The sequence below is a fragment of the Lagopus leucura genome, unplaced genomic scaffold (genome assembly GCF_019238085.1).
Source record: "Lagopus leucura isolate 7727_CA_CO unplaced genomic scaffold, USGS_WTPT01 Super-Scaffold_100004, whole genome shotgun sequence".
Lineage (NCBI taxonomy): Eukaryota > Metazoa > Chordata > Aves > Galliformes > Phasianidae > Lagopus > Lagopus leucura.
The window spans coordinates 67528559-67550596 of record NW_024962264.1 but is presented as its reverse complement, the minus strand read 5'-3'; the positions used below and the strand labels follow the sequence as shown (position 1 = coordinate 67550596).

The following is a 22038-nucleotide window of genomic DNA, read 5'->3' as shown; positions in this document are numbered from 1 at the left end:
AAAAACAACACCTCCCTCCCCCCTCCAAAAAAAAAAAAACCAAAAAAAAAAACCAGCAAACGTTTTTAAAAAAATATTCTGCTGCAGAATTTGTAGTGTACAAACACGTCTATGAGGCTCCACGCTCCATAGACAGGCATGGGAGTCGCAGGGTCTGTACAGGAGGGACCCCCCCAGAGCCCACCCAGCCCTGCTGTGGGGTAAAACTGGGACCCTCCCCCCCCTCCATAAAGAGCTGCAGGGTTGGGGGGGGGGGGGAAACGATGCCTGGAAAAGGGCTGAATTTGCCCCATGGGGTGAAAGGAGAGGAGGGGGTGGTGCAGCCCCCAGCAGCTTTGGCACTCGGGGAGGGTTGGGGAGGGAGTTTGGGTGATGCTGAGCCATCCGTGCTTGGAAACCTAAAGAGCCAGGCTCAACGTGAACCCAAAGGGCAGGGTTTGCCCCCACCTTGCTGTGATACCAGGTGGTTGCACCAATAGGAGATGCTCTGCCCCATGGTGGGGATGAAGGGAGCCCTGAGGTAGCCCGTGGCACTGAGCAGGGGGGGGAAGCCACCCCAAAAAGCACCCGGCCCCAAACCCTGGGCGGCCCTTTGGGAGGAGAAACTGCAATCCTCAGTAGGGATGGCAATCAGGGGTGAAAAATTCCCCCCTTGGATGGCACTGAGCCCACAGCACCGCGCGGGACGGACACCGGCTCTCCTGGGTGATGCTCAGAGGGGGATGAGTGCATTCAGGCACAGCTCCATCCCAAGGCATCATGCTGAGGCTTCCCGACAGTCACTGAGCTCCATGTTCCCGCTGAGGAAAACCCCATTCCGAGGCCAAGCACCGTTTTGGGGCGCAGGGATGCTACTTCCCTAAAGTGCTCTCAGCTCTCCATCCTCCCGTCCCCAGCTTGGCTCCTTTGCTGGTGCCGTAGTGCTTTGGTCGTCTCCAGGTACCCCCCAGCAGCCCCGGGGCAGTCCGTGCTGATGCAGAGCTATACGATGTTCTCTGCTCCAGGTAGGGGACCCTGAGGAGGGCCTGGGTCCTGCTTGCTGTGCAGCTGTGCCAGCTGCAGCACCGGCATGTTGCAGAGCGGGCAGACCTTGCGCACCTCCAGCCATTTGATGAGGCACCTGGGGGGGGAAAAAGCACAGACAGGTCATAAGGACCCCAAAGCAGCACCTTTCTGGCACAGCCACGTGCCAGGTCTGGTCCATTTTCATCCCTCCTTGCAGTGTTGTTAACGGTACGTTCTTAATTCATCATTTAAGTACTTTTATATGTAAAATATATACATAAATACATCATGTAGAACAACTATATGACACAAATCAAGAGTATAATCGCTTATAATAACATATAGCAGGAGGGTCGGATTGGATGATCTCCAGAAGTCCACTCTGACCCCTTGTGGTTCTGTGATAATGTATACATTTGCTCTATATTTGGTGGTTTTTGAGGTCTTTCCCAGCCTAATGATCCTACGACTCAATAAATCACAGTATGGCCTGGGTTGAAAAGGACCACAACGATCATCTGCTTTCAACCCCCCTGCTACGTGCAGGGTCTCCAACCACCACAGCAGGCTGCTCAGAGCCACATCCAACCTTATAAAATGCAAATAAATACACAGAAACCAGCTCCTTTTTTTTTGCTCCAAATGCTTTTGTTGCTCCAAATGCTCCAAGGTATCTGATAATGGGATTTTCCACCTGGAGCACCGCACTCGGTGTAGTGGCAGACAGGGAGAACCCAGCAGAAGGCCACAGATGCAACAGGGACCCAAAGCATCTTCCTTAGGAGGAAACGCTGAGAGCCCTGGGGCTGTTCACCAGGGGAACAGAATGCTGAGAGGGAATCTTAGCAATAGGGGATCTCCTGAGGTCCCTTCTGACCCTCCCACTCTGTGATGCTGTGAATAACAGCTCCCGGCCTGCTGCACTCACTTTCTGTGGAAGGCATGTTTGCACGGGCAGATCCCCAGCTCGTCCTTGGGCTTGAACTCCTCCAAGCAAACGGCACAGATCTGAAAGCAAGTCACACAAAGTCAGTGGTTCTGCAAGCCAAAAATACACAGACTGGCAAAACTGAGGCAAAACTGAGGCAACGCTCCCCAAAAATCTCTGTCTCATCCCATTGCTTTTGGTCATGGAAAGAAAAAAAAAGGGCCCTTTGCCTCGTGGGTTGGCTTGGCAGTGTGACAGAGTGTGGCTTAGCACAGCTCTGTGCAGCCCCGGGTTGTGAGCCTGGGGGTGGTAAGTCCTGCAGCTCCAGAGGTCATTAAACAGCGATAAAAGGAAGTTTAAAGCTCAATTTAGGCTTAATCTGCCTTCTAATTGCTGGGGAAACTTCCCAGAGCCCAAAGTTTCACTTGCAGAGCAAAATCCCATCAATTTGCTCGAGGGTTGTGCAGTGAGGATCACGCAAGGTCTGGATGCCATGAACCCCCCCCTGGAAGCAAACCCACACATGGACTCACCTCGTGTAGGTTCAACTCCTTCACCTTCTCCTTCAGTATTACCTGCAAGGCAGAGATGGGGTCAGGATGCTGCTTTGAACACACATTTCCAGCATCTCAGATCTCCGTAAGTCACGTTTTGCAACCCATTTCTATTACATTTTCCCTTTCCACTGCACTGATTGTAATTAAAATCCTCTGCTTTCAGTCCCAGCCTCTCCCCAGCTGTGTGCAGTGCAAAGCTCCGTACACAGATCTGGGTATAGGGTGAGGTCTTCTACAGCACAACAGCAGAAAGAGCATAGAAGTAGCCTAAAATCTAAAAGCATACCAAACCATGACTTCTGCTGGATATTATCAGCAATGATTGTCATTGTAAATACACAACCATGAGCACTCTGGTGCTGTAACAGCTGTAGTGATCCCATTTAACACCCCAGAGGAGCCAGAAACCACCTACAGATGGTTCTCAAGCCAGTGCAAGGACAGGATGAGCACAAAAATGACCCAAAAAGCACAAAAGAAACAAACAAAATGATCAGAGGACACAACCCAGGAGGTCTCCTCTTGCACTCAGACCTCCTGGGCTGGCACAGGGGGAATGAGCTGTGCTGTACAGATTCACTTCCACCCCTTCCCCAGGGGGCTCCCCACATTGTAACACCGTACACAACACCATATCAGCCCAATCCCATGTCAAGTAGGTTTCCTGCTTGAAAGATGGAGGCAGAAAAATGACACAAACCCTGAAGAAAACAGGATGCATCAGTGGGAACCTGTGTTTATTTTCACCTCTGTGTGGGTGGCTGCACACAAGAGCTGGAGATGTGCTGCCCAGGAGAGCTGTGGCTGCTCTGACCTCCAGCTGCGATGCTGTTACTGTTCACAAAAGGTTTGGAAAGCCCTGAGGTCTCCAGGGGGCTCCAAGGTGGGAAATGTCCCCACCATATGGGGATCTTGCAGCCACGCTCCTGGGACTTAACTCTTATTTTAGACTGTTTTAAAATACCTGTATTTCTATTATTTTGTTTTCCTGCTGAGCTCTCCTGTTGCCTCTGGGCTCAACCCTGGGTTGCATCCAACTGATGGCACCAAGACCTGCCCCTGAAGGGCCAACACCTGAAGGCAACCACAGGCAGCTCAGGATGCCCATGGGGTGCCCAGCTGGCAGGAAAATCCCAAATCAGAGCATCAGCAGCATGATGTGTGGGGAGTGAGGAGCTCAGGGATGTGGTGCAGTGGTGGCACTCAGCAGGTGGGCTGGACTCGGTACCCTGAAGATCTTTCAAACCAGGTGAGTTGGTTCCATTAACAGCTTCTCTTCCAAGGAAGAGAACCTCCCAATGGGATTGAAAGCACAACCTAAAGGTGTTAACACCAAGGAACTCACAGCCTTTATGTGGATTTGGTTGTCAGGCAATCTAGAAGGGAGAGGGGAGAAGGAAGAAGAAGGAGGAAGAAGAAGTGAGAAAAAAGAATGGAGGAGAAGGGAGGAGAAGGGAGGAGACTCTTCATCACCTCACCTGTTTGTAGGCGTAAAGCTCTTTGTGCGCTTGATGTCTGAGCCTGGAATTAAAACAGAGAGAAAAGTGAAAATGAGGATCACCACAACAACCCAACACCCCCTTCCATTTCCCTCCCTCTCCTATGGAATCATTTCTTTCTTTCCTGAAATGGTGCACTCGTTTCAAGAGTCTGGGCTGGGATTTTGTACATAGCTGGAAACATGACATCTGCATCCAGCTGTCAGCACAGGACCTCCCACAATTTCCCTTTTCTGAACTCCACGATTTTCCATGCAAACATCAAGATGTAAAAATATATATCTCCAAACTATTAGCATGCAAAGATCCCTCCAGAAAAATGCTGGAATTAAAAACACAACCAAAAAAAAAAAATGCACTTTAATGCAGCAGAGGTTGGTTAGGGATGCAGGAAGGCAGCTCTGGAGCCCCGGTTTGGAGCTCAGACGCCTTCTCTGAAGATGCTTCTCAGAAATTGGGTGACCTAAAAGCCAAGGGTAAATCCCTTGGAATGGGAAGGATGGGCCTGGCAGCAATGTGCAAAGAGTGGAGCAAGTAGGATGGAACCAGCTCTGTTCACAAGGAGCCCTGAGGCTGGGAAACTGCTTATGGAAGACAGATAGGAAAAGGGAAATCTGCTGCTGGAGACAGCCTACAAGGGGGAAAAGCAGCTCAGTGCTGCCAGATGAGTGCGGGTGCTATGTGGGAAGGTTTGCATGGGATAACTTTGCTTAAAAACCTCTTGAGAACAGCATGAGCACATGAACAGTATGAACAGTCAAGCGTGCAAGGTGCGTGGAGCAGGGAGAGCTCTGGGGGAGGCATCCACACGCTGACCATGTGGCTTTGAGAGAGGATGGGCCAGATGGGTCCATCCCACCCCACACAACTGCTGTAATGTGAGCCCCCAGGTCGTGGTGAGCATCCACCCCGTGCCAGGAGCTGTGACCCTGCCACAAATAAATGGCAACAGATCAAAACACAGAGGAAATCATAGAATCGTAGAATCATCCAAGTTGGAAGAGATCTTTAAAGCCATCTGGTCCCACTCCCTGCAGTGAACAGGGACACCCACAGCTCCATCAGGTGCTCAGAGCCCCATCCTGCCTGACCTGAATGTCCCTAGGGATGGGACACTCACTGCCTCTCTGAGCAACCTGTGCCAGCTCCTCACCACCCTCACTGCGAAAAAGGGTTTCCTTAAACCCAGTCTAAATCTCCCTTCTGTTAGTTTGAAACCATTTCCCCAGCTCCTACCACAACAGACCCTGCTACAGGGTCTATCCCCTTCATAGAATAATGAAGGATGGAAAAGAGCTCTAAGATCCCCAAGCCCAACCCATCTCCACCATGTCCCCAAGTGCAACATCTCCACAGTTCTGGAATACCTCCAGGGATGGTGACTCCACCACCTCCCTGGGCAGCTGTGCCAATACCTCAGCCTGGTCTGCTGGTTGGCGACCTTGCACATAGCAGGGGGTTGATACTGGATGATCACTGTGGTCCTTTTCAACCCAGGCCATTCTGTGATTCTGAGACTGTATGACTCACCACTCTTCAGGAGACAAAAGAAGACTTGTGTTCCAGATCCCCTCGCAGCTCTGTTGCCCTTCTCTGGACACAATCCTGAACCTCAATGTCCTTCCCTTAGAGAGGGACCCAACACTGAATGCAGCATTCGAGGTGCAGCCTCCCCAGCGCTTGGTCTTGCCGAAGCCCATCCAGTTGACCTCAGCCCACAGATCCCAGCCTATACCTTCTTGCAGCCTTATCCTCTGAAAGCAGCAGCAGAGAGCAGACACAGACAGCTCCAGCAAAGTTTCATTTCCTTTTCCCTATTTCTCGTCTGAAGGCGGCTGCCAGGGGGGAGGGATGCATGCTGTGCAGCAGAGCTCTGCAGCAATCCTTCTCTCCTTTCTTTTGGCTGGAGCTCACACCCAGCCCCGCTCTGAGCCAGCCCCATTAAATCCCTACCATCTCAAATCCCACGAGATCTGCTTGCTGTTAGCCCAGCTCTTGCAGATGTGCGAGTTGCAGACCAGGAGGGAGAGGATGCACTGTGTGCACTCAATGCTCTGCTTCTCTGGGAGGACGTGGTTGACCCACTATTAAATTAACACCTCACCTTTTGCAGCCTCCAGCTGTGACCCCATGTTAAAGCCATGTAGAAGGGGTCAGGAATGCATGCAGTAATCCAGGAGGCTTTAGCAGCTGGTTCAGGAGGAGGAGAAATCCAACTTGAGTTCAACATCTTGCTTCGTATATCCAATCCTCCTATGGAATCCTGCAGAGCTCTGAGTATTTGCTTGCTATGCAGCCAGGCTCCAGCAGTGCTCCGCCATTCACCACCACAGCAGTGGAGCACTGAGGTTGACCCATCCGAAAGCAATCACTTGGGGTGCTCTGTGCATAGTCCTTACCCACTGCCCAGCTACAAGCTGACCCTCAAGCTTAAAAAGCCTCACCCAAGCTGAGATGTGGGAGCTCAGCTCTGTGGCAAATCCAAAGGAGGTGGTGAGTGCTGCAGGGGAACAAGAGCACAGCCCAAATCCAGGGCACGGGGCTGCTTTGGGCATGCAGGACTTCCAACCCCAGAGCTGCTGGTGCTGCTGGTTTGATTCACCGACTCGCAACAGTTAAGGGCTATAAAGGGATCATGAGGTGATCTAATCCAGCCTCCTGTCTATCATGGGTCGTTAAACAGCACTTCGTTACCTCTGGGAGTGGGAGCCAAGACGCCTCTTCCAGGAGGGCACTCTGTCTTCATCTAAAGACAGCAAGAGACAGAACTCACCACTTCCCTCGCTGGCTTCTCCCTGTGGTTACTCACCCTCTCTCTTACAACACGCCTCCAACTTCTAAATTTAAAGATTTTCTGGCTTGGTCTCTCAGACATTACTACTTGTTGTTTCTTCTTCGGGGCAGAACACACCCAGCAAGACCCAGTGCCCAGGAAAACACTCTGAAAGTCCAGACACCTCTTAGTTCTGCAAGGAAGCCATATAGATTCCGCTCTACTTGGGGAAAATACAGCCTTCAGCCTTCTGAGCACCATTAGCACATCACCAAATTTGCCTCGATTCCCAATCTTCCCCCACCTGCCTTCCATTTTCCCTCCAGCAAAAGGGATTTTGCTTCTCAATTAGCGGCTTAATTCCTTCCCCAGCAGCCTGTAAAATAATTAAAGCACACCCCAAATAGGAACAACCATCTCCCTTCCTTTTCCCCATCGCTCAGGTCAACAAATCACCCCTGCATCATTAATCTCCAAACAGCTTTGTTCAATGAGCAATTTGTGTACAGTAACGAACGGAGCAGGTATTAAACATTTCTTAAGTGCACAGTACATAAGTTACTCATTAAAGAGGGAGACGTGTTGAAACACTAAGCAGAAAGCAGGAGCCATAAAACACAGCTTTTGAGTCTTTTGGAGAAGGCCACCTGGCTAACCACGCTTCATGCCCATGTAAGAGTTCCCCAAAATACTTATCTGCTGTTTTTACTGCCTGTGGAACTGTTCACTCTGAGATGCAATGGATGGCGCTGCTCTGAATCTGAACGCCGTGACGCAGAGTGCTGAGCACGTTCTTTGCTTAGAATGGGAAATACAAACTATCTCATGGGTCACATCAAGCTGTCACCACACCAGAGGATGAAGCTCCCTGCAGAAAGGTGACGCCGTCGCTTCCTGACCAATGCATCGATTTCTCCCAGCGTGGGTGAGTACTTCCATAGAATTACAGAATCACGGTTGGAAAAGAGCTCCAAGAGCCCCAAGTCCAACCCCAACCCATCCCTACTGTGCCCACTGTCTCTCAGAGTGCCACATCTCCATGGTTCCTGAACACATCCACGGATGGGGGACTCCACCGTCCTCCTGGACAGCCCTCTCCACTGTCTGACCACTCCTTTGGAGAGAAAATATTTCTTAACATCCAACCTGAACCTCTCCTGCTGCAACTTCAAGTCCATCACCTCTCATCCTACTTCTGCACCCAGACTGAAGCCTACCACACACGTTTCCTGAGGGTTGCATGAGCAGCCTAAGTCCACAGGCTGGAACTCAGTGATCTTTAAGATCCCTTCCAACCTAAGCCATTTTGATTCGATGCTGGATAACAGGAACAGTTTGTGCACTGAACACTGTGGGATATCCTCACCTGAAGGAGGTCACCTCCTGCAGAAAGCCAGGGCAGCTCTCTTACCTGATCAAGTAGCAACAGAACAGTAAACTGAGGATGAAGACGAAGATGGCCGTGCCAAAAACCACGATATATATGTTGAGAGGCAGGTTCTGGAACCCGATGTTCGGCATCCTGAAACTGTAATGCTGGAAATCCGAGCTCATGGGTAGGCTGCGAGGAAAAGGAGAAAACAGAAGGACGTGAGGCTCTGTCTGTAGGGTCAGCAGCATGGGAGGCTCTTAGGAAAGTTCTCCTTCCCCTCCCCTCTGGCGGCTTCCAAGGCCAATCCCTCACTTTGCAGAAATCCCCCTGCAGAGTACGCACACCAACGAGCGACCTCCAGCATCAGCACAAGCCCCATCCCTGCTCCTGTGGGATGATGGATTGGAGGCATGTTCAGCACACCCCCAATGTCCCTTTTTCAATCAAATTCATTCTGGAGCCGGGTGGAAGAGCAGCCCAATGACTTTGCACTGCTGTCAAATCTTCAGCACGGAGCCGTTCACCCTTGAATATCCACAAACACCTCTGGCCAGACACAAAGTTCCCCACCCGCAGCTTCAAGGAGGAAGTCACAAAGCCTATCTGGTTTTCCTTTCATCAGTTACTGCCCACGGGAGGTGGGCAGTGCCAGCTTCACAACACACGGGGAAACCACCTGCAGCCTGTTTTGCAGATTAAATGCCCTGAGGAACAACAAAATTCCCCCAAAGCAGGGAGTTTTCAGCTGTGTGTGGATGTGGGTTTTGGGGAGGAAGTGAGGATGGGGCAAAAGCATGGGATCTGGGTAAGGATATCCTGAGGAATGAAAGCTGAAAAGCACCAGATCTGAGCTGCAGGTTGCTGGAGTCATCACAGAATCAAAGAATGGCCTGGGTTGAAAAGGCCATAATGATCATCCAGTTTCAACCCCCCTGGCACAGGCAGGATCACCAACCACCAGACCAGGCTGCCCAGAGCCACATCCAGCCTGGATGGATGGCCTGGATTCATCATAGAATCATATGAGTTGGAAGGGACCTTTAAAGGTCACGTAGTCCAACTCACCTGCAGTGAACAGGGACTCCCAGAAGGGATGAATTCAGCATTCAGAAGAAAGGGGAACTCTCAGAAATTACCCATACCATCAAGTGCTGCTGGCACAGCTCCACAGCAAAGCAGCACCTATATACACAGAGTGTATAGTGAGTATATAGTGTTATATAGTGAGAGAGTTAAGGGAATTAAAAGAGGATGCAAACACCACAGTGCACCCTGGGAGCAACTCTTCTACTCCAGCTACTGCTCTGGAATCCACTACGGTCAGTGACTGCACGTAAGCAAAATGTGTTCTTATGGTTTGAGGACTGTAAATCATCTATGAGAATACAGGCTGGGAGAAAAAGCAGGACGGTTTACTGAAGGTTGAAGGAAGACAAGCAGCTGAAGGTGGTGCTACTGGGACACTGCACTGAGCCCTATCCACAAAACAATTCAATACTGAGCCAAGCACTCAAACCAAGCAGAGATCTCCGAGAAGAAACAGTGCAACCAACCAGCACAGGACTGATTCTGTTTTAAACTCCTTGTAACACTCCTCCTAAGGGCTACAGGCAGTGCTGATGGTGAACTGAGAACAAAGTAGTGGTGTTTGGGCATTTTGGGCAATCTCATCTAGACCCTGAACTTCCATGGCTTTGCTCAAACAGAATAGAAACAGAACCATAGAATCACAGAATCACTGAGGTTGGGAAAGGGTTCCAAGATCCCCAAATCCAACCCACTCACACCATGGCCACTGGCCACATCTCTGAGTGCCACATCTCCACGGTTCTGGAGCACCTCCAGGGATGATGACTCTACCACTTCTTTGGGCAGCTGTGCAGATGCATCATCACTGATATCCAACCTGAACCTTCCCTGGCACAACATGAAGCCAACACCATTCATCACTGTTACGTGGGAGAAGAGGCCGACCCACACTTGACTACAACCTCCTTTCAGGGTCTCATACAGAGCCATAAGGTCTCCCTGGAGCCTTCTCTCCTCCAGACTGACCCATCCCAGTTCCTTGGCTGTCTTTCCTAAGACTTGAGATCCAGTCCCTTCACAGCTCTTTTACCCTTCTCTGGACAAGCTCCAGGGCCTCAAATCACCACAGCTGGCCCAAAGCCATAGGAAAACAAGCGAGCCCTTCAAAGATCTCTACAATGAAAGCTCCATCTTTCTAGTGTTACCAGTATTTTGCCCCAAAGGGATGCCCCCAAAGTGGCCATCATCTCCTACAGGGGCTCTTCTCCTTTGGACAGTCCCTAGGTACACAAGGAACACACAACAGGTTCATCCTCTACATTGGTCCTGCGACCAAATGAGGTTAGAAGCTAAAAAATCCTGTGCAGGGATCCAGGAAACTGTTAACTTTAAAAGGACTGAAATCGGATGATTTTGAGGAGCCAAGCTTTTGGTTTTCTTTTTGTTTTGTTTTTTTTTTGTTGGGAGCGTGGTAGGGGAGGAACCGTATTTTAATCTGCTCCAGCTTTACAAGAGCGCAGCCAAGAGAAATAAAAAGTGCCGTAGGGAAGGACGGCTGCTTTCTGAGGCAAAACCAAAGCCTTCATGCTGTGTTCTCCCAACCGAGGGTCCCCAACACCCACGTTGGGGCAAAACAGGACCTGGAAAATGCCCCTGGGCTGGGTCAGCTCCACTTGGGTGGGTAGGAAGATGCTGGATGCTCCTGGCTTGAAATATTGACCTGCACACGGATAAACCTGGGGAAAAGAGTGAAACAACCCCAAACCAGGGATGCCCTATGAGAGACCCAAGGGTGGGCTGGACAAAATAATAATCACAGAATCATAGAAACATTATTGGAAAAGACCACCATCAACCCATCAAAACCATAAAACCACACAGCGCCGATACAACGGCCAGGATGAAACCAAAGGAGGGAAAATCAGATTTTCCCATGAAGATGTTTGTTGAAAGACGTGATGGCTTACAAAATTAAAGGGATTTCAGCGTCCTTGTGATAGGGATGAGACTTCCCCGTGGGGAGGGATCCTGTCTGGAGTAGGAAATTCCCAAATTCCCAGCAGGAGATGCTGGTTTGTACACGTTAATTAAAACCCCAGTGATGGTTAATGCCAGGTGAACAAGCAGGGAAGTCAGGAAACGAAGCTCCAGCAGCATTCACTTTGCTCTGATTACAAGCCAGGCAGTTAAAGGCAAACCCAAATAAGCCACGCAGCCAAATTAATCCCTATTATAATAACAGCAAGCACTTAATGCGCTGAATAAGCACAGCCAGCCTCTTACATGCAGCTTTCATCAGAAGATCTCAAAGCGATGAGCAAGGCTGGCAATTATCTTCCTGCACTGACGAACTGCAGCAAGGGGGGACCAGACCTGCACTGAACTGCTGGGAGATGTATTTTTTTTTTAATTATTATTAATTTTTACCACTGCATAAATGGGCCATGCGAGCATTGAGCATTCTATTAAGTTTAGCCCAGGTGGAGGGCTGGTTTTGGGGTCAACAGCACATCTGGTTGGCTGGGTAACAGGCACACATCTCCTGTTCCAAAGGCATTGGCACAAATCCACAAAGTGTTTCACACAGGTTGACCCAAAAGCTCGGCTGTTAACTTGGGTGGAAGTTAAAATGAATGCAAAACATTCCCGAGGTTGGTGTCAGCTGCGGAGCAGGGTGTTCTTCCATGCGATAAATCCACAACATAAATGTTATTCATTGTGTGTGCTTAGTGGGATGACTTCCAGACTTTCCCCTTTCTGGGCACTTTGACACCAGCAGGGAGACAGCGATGCGCAGCCAGCAGGCTGGAGGGAAGCTCTCATCCACATCATAGCCCTGGTTGGAACAAGATGATCTTTGATGTCCCTTAGAATCATTAAGCCTGGAAAAGACCACCTAGTCCAACCAGCAAGCCATCGCCACCACAACAGAGTCATTAAGGTTGGAAAAGAGCACAGAGATCCCCAAGCCCAGCCCATCCCACCGTGCCCACTGACCACATCCCTCAGCTCCACATCCCCGTGCTCTTAAACACCTCCAGGGACGGTGACTGCACCACTCTCTGGGCAGCTGTGCCAGTGCTTGACCACTCTTTTGGAGAAGCTTTCCAACCTGAAACAGCAGCAATGCTCGTCCAGGAGGATGCTGCCCAACGTGGGACTGCAGCTGGGTCACCAATGCCATAAAACCTCTTGTCAGATGGAACAAAAGCTGCTCATTTTCCCCATTTTGGCTGCACGCTGGTCGTTGGTGCATGCGCAAGCAAGAAATCCAACTGGACTCCCAGCAGGAGCCATTCTGGACCTTTGATCCCCATTTCCCTCCCTTCAAGAGAGAATTTGATGCTTTTTGAACAGGAATCAAAATTCCCTGGCTTTGCTCCTCGGTTAGACGATGCTGAGCGCTGAGATTTAACCCCCTCAGTGTGGAAATACAGTGAAGAGATCAGCGAGCAGAAAGGTCTAAAAGTCTTCAAACAAATAATAAATGGAAGAAAAAAAAACCAAGGCAGCTTCACCAGCAGTGCTGTGCTATTCGGTGAGTTTCTGGGATGCTTTTCGGTTGGTTGAGCAGACACTGTGACCTTCAAAGCGCACCTTTAGATGGGAGAAGGTTTTCAGTGCTGCTGGTGCAGAAAGATGCAGAAAATAGGTCAGCAGAAGCTCCCATTGCTGAGCTTACATCAGCTCCATGCTGTTGCTGAGGCAGATCTTGCAAATTCCAGGAAAAAAAGACCAAAAAAAAGGTGAAATAAATAATAATAACACAACAAAACAAACACTGTTGCTTTTTTATCCAGGCTAACCCAGCGTTTGTGCTGCTTGGGCTGCCCTTGGATGACGGCAGCAGGAAGGAGGAAAGCAGCCAGCTGTTGGGCTGCTCTGGCAATTGTTTTGCTGGAATTTCCAGGCAATGCAGTGAGTTTTGGTAAAGCCACAGGAAGTTCGTCAAGTGGCCACAGGATCCGTGCGTCCGGAGCTCTGCATTCGGGAAACCGACGCTGGATGCTGGATGCACACAGATTGTCCAAATACGGTTCAATTGCAGCTCCGTGATGAGATAATGCTTGAGGAATTTTCTCCCTTTGGCTCTGTGGATTTTTTTTTTGCCCATTTACCTGGCACGTGGCTCTGTCCCAGAGGCAATGTCACGACCTGCTGAGCTCAAGATGCGGTGGGAAAGGATGTGCTGTGCCTCCTTCTGGCAGCATCCCTCGTGGTGCTCACCCTGGAACCATGCCCCATCCCTTGTTCAGGTGCTAATTTCCTGATTTACTGGGTTTTCCCCAATTAATGGGCTTTTTGGAAGCTCCGCCAGCCGAAACCCAGCGTTGAAACACACGGAAAATGGAACTAGATGATCGCTGAGGTCCTCTCCAACCAAAGCCATTCAGGGAGTTCAGACTTGATGATCATTGTGTTCCCTTCCAACCCAAGCCATACTATGATTGTATGGACTGTAAATTACATCTGGATGACAAGAGCAGAGGGATGCAGACAACAGATGCTCCAAAGATATCCTTACTAGCAAAACAATCTGGCTTTGATTGAGACAACCTCACCATGCTAAACAAAAGCAAATCACTTTCTGCAAAGCAAAAAAGCAACCAGCTTTCTCCATTCTTTAACACTGACAAGCAGATGGATTCTATAACCCCCTGAGATCCTTTCACCCCTGCTTCCTAAGCCCCTTTAATGGAAAAAAAAGGAAAAAAAAGCCTTTATGTTACTGCCTGCTGCTCTCTTCAAGCCCAGAACCTGGGTTTTGGCCCTCAAAAAAATGCTGTCAGTGGATCCATTCTCTTAATTTTCACAAAAATATAAGAAAGTAATAAATAAGTAATGTAAGTATTATAATAAGTAATGTAAGAAATGTAACAAGAACAAGCAGTTGATGCAAAAAGCTGGACACCAAACCCAAATCACCAACAAACCCTAAGGAACAGCAGCCCCAAAAGCCTCAATATTTCTCTGAGGGCTGGATGTTAAGATGCTGACAGCACCAAAAACTCTTTGGCAAAACCCAAATAACCCAAACCTCAGCCTCCTGGGAATATATACCATCACCATGCCACCATCATACGGTATTTTTCCTATTATCTACAGAAAAAAAAGGAGTTGTGCAGTTGGCCTGCCCTTCCTCTGGTTTAACAAAATTACTGGGTTTTAGGGAAATTTTTCAGCATTCGTTCTGCTCTGCTAATGGATTCTGCAAAGCATTTGGGGTCACTGAAAATCCCCTGTCCTCCTGTTCTGCATACTTCTCTGAGAAGAGTGTTCAGGCACTGGAATGGGCAGCCCAAGGAGGTGGTGGAATCTGGAGGTGTTCAAGAAATGTTAGATGTTGCACTGAGGGACACGGTTTAGTGAGGGATGTTGAAGATAGGTGGATGGTTGGACTGGTTGATCTCAGGGGTCTTTTCCAACCTTGGTGATTCTATGATTCCGTGACTGCAGTGAGACGGAGAACACCAAGAGTCCACAGGTGTTGATAGCCAGGAGGTGACAGAGAAGCACTTTGAGCATCTTCTGCCCAAACTTATCATTTCACCCAAAGAAATTGCTTTATACAGGTCTCCTCCTCAATTTAACCCTCAATTAGTACAGACGAATGTTAAGGCCCCGCTGTTGACACAGAAAGGCTCGAGAGAACGCTGCTTAGCATCTGGGTTGCTTTTAGAATCATCAGGGTTGAAAAAGAGCTCTAAGATCCCCAAGTTCAACCTCAACCCACTCCACGATTCTTCACCACCTCCATGGATGGTGACCCCACCACTCCCTGGGCAGCTGTGCCAGTGCCTGACCATTCTTCCTACAAAGAAACTTTTCCCAACATCCATCCTGACCCTCCCCAGGCACAACTTCAGGCCATTATCTCTTGTTTTGCAGTAGGTTGAACAAAGCCTGCTGACTATTTTCCACCCCCCTCCCAAGGCTGCCAAGACAAGGACAGCAGTGAGGCTCTCTGCCATGCAACACAGCCGTCAGAGCTCCACACATTCCTGGACTCTGAATCAACTCCTAGAAGGCATAATATACCACTGATGCTAACGAGCTGCTTCAGTGACGAGCACAGGGCTGCATCGAGTATCTTCTTAAAGGTCAGGGGACCACATGATGCCCAGGAGCCCTTGCTTATGCTTTTACTATGAGTTAAAGACAATTTGAGTTGATCTAAGTATTAAATTGCAGTCTTGCATGGCCAGCACATCCTTTAAAACCAAACGGTGAGGTCCCAGATCTTCACACTCTTAACGTTACTGTAGCTCTCTCAGCCCACTCTCCGCCTTCCCCAACTTAGCAAAATGTAAAGTTGCATTTGCAAAATGCTCATTTTTGGCAAAGAAAAAAAAGCCCCAGGATGAGATGATGAGGATGGGGTTACTCAGCCGTGCCGTTCTGCATTCTGCAGGGGAAGGAAAGGAGCTCTTTCTCCACGCTGCGGGGCCGCTGCATTAAGTCACATCTGAATTCACGGGATGAAGGCTGCTGAAATGTCACCGCGGCGGCTCCTGGCACAGTTCAGTGAGAGCACCATGGCCTCGTTAGGGCAGTGGAAGCGATGAGTTTGCCTTTGTAGGGATTTAAAAGCTCTGGGCAGCAGCCAGGCATTCCCAGATCACAGCTGCTGTGGGTTGAGGAAAGAGCTACGCGAGGAAACCCTGCAAATGTAGGCAGTGCAGCAGCGTTGTAGCAAAACCTCCATTGTGCATCATGAAAGCTGCTGTAGATCGCATGCTGACGAAGGCATGGGTTGTAATAAGTGCATGATGCAGAGTTTCTCCATCCCATCATGACGTAGCCACGTTCTCCATGGGTCCTGAACTCTCTGTGATAACCAACAGAGGATCAGCAACGCCACTCCCAAGAAGTTTTGCTGATTTCCTTCAAGGAAACCCTCCAACTCAGCCCAACGCCTACCTGCACAAAGGCTGCAAACCATCCACAGCTGAGTGACTTCACGCAGTGCGATGCCAGCACGCTAAAAAAACCCTGATACTGCACAAAAATCCATGGGAGAGGATTAAAGATATACTTTTCAATGCTTTGGTTTGTGAAAAATCGCCTAATTTGGTTCAGCTTTTTAAAGTGCAAAGCCCCCCATCCCTCTTAGTTGCAGTACGGCAATGACCCGATGCTGCACAGAAAGGAAGGGGAAAAAAAAAAAAATAAAGAAAAAATGGCTCAAGCTAATCCTCCAATTTTATAAGACACTAATCCGCTGATCTCATTGAGAGGGATTAGAATTACCCCCTCGCCAGAGGATTTAAGAAGTTTCCAACCAGATGTCAACAAAAGCAGAGCACAGCCCGCGCTGAAAGCCCTTTGGATGAGGGTAAGGGGCATCTGCAGTATGTCCATGGGGCTGGATCCCATCTGGGGGATGCTGTACCAGTGTCCCATCTGCTTTGGGATGGACTTTTGAGGGGTTGCATAAACTCAGCCTCTTCTGTTCTCTGAGGTCTGAGCTTTGGGCTGATCTGACTGGAAATTACAGAATGACAGAACCGTAGGGGTTGGAAGGGACCCCTTGGGATCATCCAGTCCAACCCCACTGGTAAAGCAAGTTCCCTGCAGCATTACTCAAAAAAAACAAAAAAAAGTGGGAGCACAGATTCACACCAGCACTACAGGTTTGCACGCACAGATACAAAACATCCAAATTTCCATCCAAAAGAAGAAAGCTAACTCATTCCATCCACAGTTTCAGCCCGGACCACCCTCTCTTTTATGCCAGCTGCCGGGCGCACGCCGGCGCAGATCAGGGCCGGCTTTTGTTCCACGCCATGTGTACATGCTCAGCTGAGCTCGCAAAAGGGAAACAAAAGAAAAACTAAAAACGCAGCTGCCTTCATAACCAATCTGCCAGGAAATTGCCCCAGGGGAAGCCCAGCCCAGCTGAGGGCTTTCTGCAGAACAATGGCAAAAGCGCATCTTTAAAGGCAGGCAGAAATATTTGCTCGTTTGCAAAACTGGCTCTGAGCAGAAAGGAGCTGACTGTGATCCCGACCCAGCGCCGGGATATTGTTTCAAGCAGGAGGAGCCATTCCAGTGACAGGATGCACTGAATGGTTGGATATTCAACGCTTGCATTTTCAGGTTGGATATAAGCAAACGTTTCTTCTCCAAAAGAGTGGCAATGCATTGGAACAGGCTGTCCTGGTGGTCACTGGTCCTGGAGGTGCTCAAGAACAGTGGAGATGTGGCACTGAGGGCCATGGTCAGTGGGCATGGTGGGGTGGGGTGGACTTGTGGACTTTATTAATCATTTCTAACCTTAATGACTCTATGATTAATGCGCCAACCAGAATGAACCAGGGCTCCCCAAACCCCATCGCATGGGATATTTGCATTCCCACCCTCTTACCTTTTGCCTTCCATTCTGCCAGATAGGTCAAAATCCACCTCCCTGCTCCGCTCCAGCCCCACAGCTGTTTGTTGTTGGCTTTTTTTTTTTCCCCCCAAAAAATGCTCTTCCCAGCCAGGGAGCTGTGAAACACTCCACTATTTCCAAGCAGTCGGAGCACCGGTGTTGGGAAACGGCTAAAATAAACTCAAGGCTGATCTCCTGGCCGACAGCTTTCAGTTTCTCTCTCGCTGCTTGGGAACTGGCGTGGTTTCCTGCCGGGTGCTTTGTGAGTTAAAAGCAGCCTGATCCCTGCAGCCTGATCCTCCACGGTAATAAAAACCAGACGGAGTAGGGCTTGGCTGCTTCCCACATTTGCAGAGCAGAAGGAGCGAGCATGGAAACAAACGAGCCCTTTGCTCCGGTCTCGTCCCGCTCACAAAAGCAGTGATGCAGGGAGCACGAAAGCTGCAAAACAAACCATGTGTGCTCCTTGTGCTTTGACAGCAAACTTTAAGCCGGATGAGCAAGGCGTCAGCTGCAGCACTGAGACATCCAAGGCCACTTCATGAATCACTCAGGTCAGAAAAGAGCACAAAGATCCCCAAGCCCAGCCTCACCCATCCCATCACGTCCATTCACCATGTCCCCCACTGCCACATCCCCACGGTTCTGGAACAACTCCAGGGAAGGTGAGCCCTCTACACCCTGAGCAGCCTGTTTCAATGCATTACCACTCTTTGGAAAAGTTTTTTCTAGTATCCAACTTACCCTCCCCAGCACAACATGAGGTCATTACCTCTCGCTGCCCGGGTGTGCATCCAGGTTTGGGCCACAGTGAGGTGTGGGTACGTGCATCGGTATCACAACCCAATGTTGATCCATCCTCATGAAGCACTCAGGTTCAACCACTTGCAGATATCAGTGAACTAATGAGGGCTTAAGGACACGCAAATCTGAGTTACTTGCAGGTGTGATGGAGAGGAAAAAGCAGCTCTGAGCACCAGAACAATGCGACTCCAGTCCCACTGAGCACTTGGGTACCACACATCCCTGGATGCGGAGAAGACGCTCAGCACGCTCCCACTTTTCAGGTTAAAAAATGAATTTTTAGCATGGCTGTCAGGTAAAACAACAGGCAACAACCGTACTCCAGTGCTGCTGCTTTCTGTCATAGAATCTCAGAATGGTTTGAGTTGGAAGGGACCCTTAAAAGCCCTCTGGTGCCACTCCACTGCAACAAACAAGGGCCATCCACAGCTCCATCAGCTGCTCAGCGCCCATCCTTGCTGCTGTTTTCCCAGCATCACCTCCAGCCTTGAGTTTCCCAAGCCAAAGCACGCCACGTCACTCCCCAGGCAAAGTCTGAGCCACGGCACAGGGACGTCGGAAGCAAAGGAAGGTTATCACACATCAACAAACGATGACTTCTCCATGAGCCATTGCAGGAAACAAAAATAAACAGAACCCCCGTGCTCTGAAACACCCCAGTGCAAGGGGAATTCCCCAAAACCCCGCCCTCTGTGCTCTGACGCACACTTTCCATGGGAACCACCGAGCAACCAAGTGCAAAAGCCTCGTGCTGAGGTCATGTCAACGCTGGGATGGCTGCAGGATGCCTACTGTTGTGCACCCACGGAATGGGGCCACGTGGATCTTTGAGGTAGCAGGCGAGGGGCAGGGTCGGAGAGGAGGTTGCAATGCCTTCTGCTGTCCCACTGCAGATGTTCTTTAAGCAGCTCCACCGAGGTCCTGTGGTGTAAGGGAGTGGGATGGGCTGTGCAGCGCATCCTCTCTACTACAGCCGCCGTAGGGTTGGCTTGGACTCGCTGATCCCAAAGGTTTCATCCAACCTAAACGATTCCACGAAGAGGTGCAGAGAGGGGGGGGGGGGGGGCCCACAAGCACAGAAGCCCTCAGGATGGCTGGGAATTTCGATCCATCGTTGCTAAAAGCCCTGGGACCGGATGGGTTTAAGGTCCCTTCCAATCCAACTCATTAGATGATATGGTTCTATGAAGATGCATCAGGCACACACCATGGTGATGTCAGCACCGCCCTCCCTTTTTTTCCCCCCCTCTAAATACACCAATTACTGCATTTTGAGTTCCTTCCACTTTGCCCCCAAGCTCTCCATTTGCTGGGAGCTATACCCTTCCTCCCTGAGTTATCTGAGGCCAAAAGTTTGTTGTCTTTCCAGGCTCCAGGCCAAATCTGTTTAATTTTTGCTACAGATGGCACTGTACTGCAGAGGCATCAGCTGGAGCCTCTGTGAGCACAGCAATAGAGCCCATCGCCCCACTAACCCAGCACTGCTCGAGGCTGCTCTGTTTACACCCATCATAAAAAAATAAAAGCACTGCTACGAACTCAGGCTACAGTTTCACTATTAAACCGAATGTGCGAATGGGGGAGGGGGATAAGTTGGAGAAACACAAGGAAAAGTACTAGTGGGCATGGTGGTGACGGGTCAACAGTTGGACTTGGTGATCTTAGAGGTCTCCTCCAACCTTAATCATGGGATAGTGGGCATGGTAGTGAAGGGTCAGTGGTTGGACCCTATGATCTTAGTGGTATTTTCCAACCCCAATGATTCTATGATTCTCATAGAGCTTTCAATACTGAATCCAATATTGAAGAAGTATTAAAAACTTGCATTTTACTGTCCTGCAAAAAAAAAAAAGCCCACGAATGAGCCTCAGTCCCATTGCGAGCACATCATGCAAACCTTACATTATTTCACCCCACATCCCACAAAATGTGTCCCAACACCTGGAAGCCAGAGTACACCTCCTGCAAGATTTATGGGGTGAAATAAAGGGGGGGGGGGGGGGGATGAGGAGAGGCAAACAGCCCCGTCCGCGTCCCTGCTCGCGTGCTGCTGAACACGTTGTGCAGGCAGGAAGCTCCAGATCAAAGGCGGGGAGCGTGCCAGAGCTGTATGTAATGCACAGCTCCTGCCAAAGGCGGGGGGGGGCGCCCCAATGGGAAAAAAAAAGAACAACAAAACCCCATATGCACAATGGGGAATGGCTCACGGGGTCCGGCTGTGCTTTGTTAGTGGGCATCACGGGAATAGCAAAACCCCACTACGTGCAGTGCAAAGGGTTTCGGGAATGAGAGATGCGTTCCTCCCCAAACAAAGAGGAGCAGAAAAAGTGCAAAAAAGAACAAAAAAAAAAAAAAAAGAAAAACACCAAAAAACCCACCCCAAGAGGTGCATTTTTCCCCTGCAGCTCACAGTCCTAAGGGACCGACACGCAGCTGGTGCCAAAAGCAGCAAACTCAGTACGTGCCTGCATGGCAGGAACGCCCGCCCCGCTGCACCGCTTCCATCCCTAAATCTCATTTTTTCTTAATTTTCCCCCTTATCTGGGCTTCTTTTTTTTTAGCCCAAGCAGCCCACAGCACATTGCTGCGGCACGCTGCCTCGGGGCTCGGTGGTGGGGATCCTCTTTTTGGGGTGTAGGGAGAAAACACGGGGTGGGGAACTGTCTCCTGTCCCTTTGTGCTACACTTTGAGGGTTGTGGGGTTCGTGCCATGCTTAATCCCACCCTTAATGCAGGACAAGGCTGTCCCCAGTGGGCACAAGGTGGGGGTGTCCTCGCTGCCTTCAAGTGGGGAGCTTCATAGGGGTGCTGTCACCCCATACAGGACAACACTTGGGGGGTGCATAGAGGGGAATGCACAAAGCAGGGAGGGCAGCAGCAGCCCTATAGGGCAGCACACAGGGATGGGGTTTTGCACCATTGGGGTGCTGGAGGGGACTATAGGAGAGTGCACAGGGAGGGAGTCCTGCACTACAGAGGTGCTGGAGGGATCCCTGCCCCATAGGGGATTGCTCAGGGAGTGCTGGAAGCGGCTGCCCCATAGGGGACAGCATAGAGAGGGGGCTGCCCTATAGGGCAGTGCATACGAAGGGGGTCCTGCCCCGTAGAGGACTGCATGGGGAAGGTGCCCTGAGGCACAGGGATGCTGGAGGGGGAGCCCTGCCCAATGGGGATGCAGGCGAGCAGGGCCCTGCCCTACAGGGGTGCTGGAAAGAGATCCCTGCCCCACAGGGGTGCTGGAAGGAGATCCCTGCCCCACAGAGCGGTGCAACGGGATGGGGGAATCCCCGCCCTAGGGGAGAGAGCGCGCCCCATAGGGAAAACACAAAGAGCAGCACAAAAGAGGACTCCGTACCTCCGCGGGGTGCCCAAAAAGCCGCAGCCCTCAGCCCCATCCCGGCCCGCACTCACCGCCTCGCCCCGAGCCCGGCCGCCGCTCTGCCGCTGGCGGGGAGGGACCCGGATGGAGCCCCGCCCCCGCCTGACCCCCGCCCCCCCCCCCCCCCCCCCGGGGGGCCCCCCCCCCCCCCTCCCGGGGGCGCAGGCGCGGCGGGCCCGGGGGGGGGGGGGGGGGACGTCATAGGGGGGGGGGGGGCGGCTGGGGGACGTTGGGGACGTAATGGAGGCTTGGGGGACGGTGCGGACTTTATTGGGGTCTTGGTGGTGATGGGGATGTTGGGGCCGTGATGGGGATGGG

General features: G+C 50.6%; 1 protein-coding gene across 4 annotated transcripts; it reads right to left on the bottom strand.

Annotated features, from left to right (window-relative positions):
- Positions 1-11: 11 nt before the first annotated feature.
- On the bottom strand, positions 12-21812 carry RNF24 (ring finger protein 24). 4 transcript variants are annotated; one of them, XM_042870705.1, is made up of 7 exons: positions 21753-21812; positions 20167-20177; positions 8174-8323; positions 3969-4011; positions 2467-2508; positions 1934-2013; positions 12-1120 (listed from the first exon to the last, which is right to left on the bottom strand). In XM_042870705.1, exons 3-7 carry the CDS (start codon positions 8314-8316, stop codon positions 982-984), a joined length of 447 nt encoding a protein of 148 aa, XP_042726639.1. In that variant the 5' UTR covers positions 8317-8323; positions 20167-20177; positions 21753-21812; the 3' UTR covers positions 12-981. The 4 variants fall into 4 exon arrangements, with proteins under 4 accessions (XP_042726639.1, XP_042726637.1, XP_042726641.1 ...); XM_042870703.1 differs by lacking the exon at positions 20167-20177 and having other exon boundaries at positions 21753-21809; XM_042870707.1 differs by lacking the exons at positions 20167-20177; positions 21753-21812 and adding an exon at positions 8447-9019.
- Between the last annotated feature and the right edge of the window lie 226 nt (positions 21813-22038).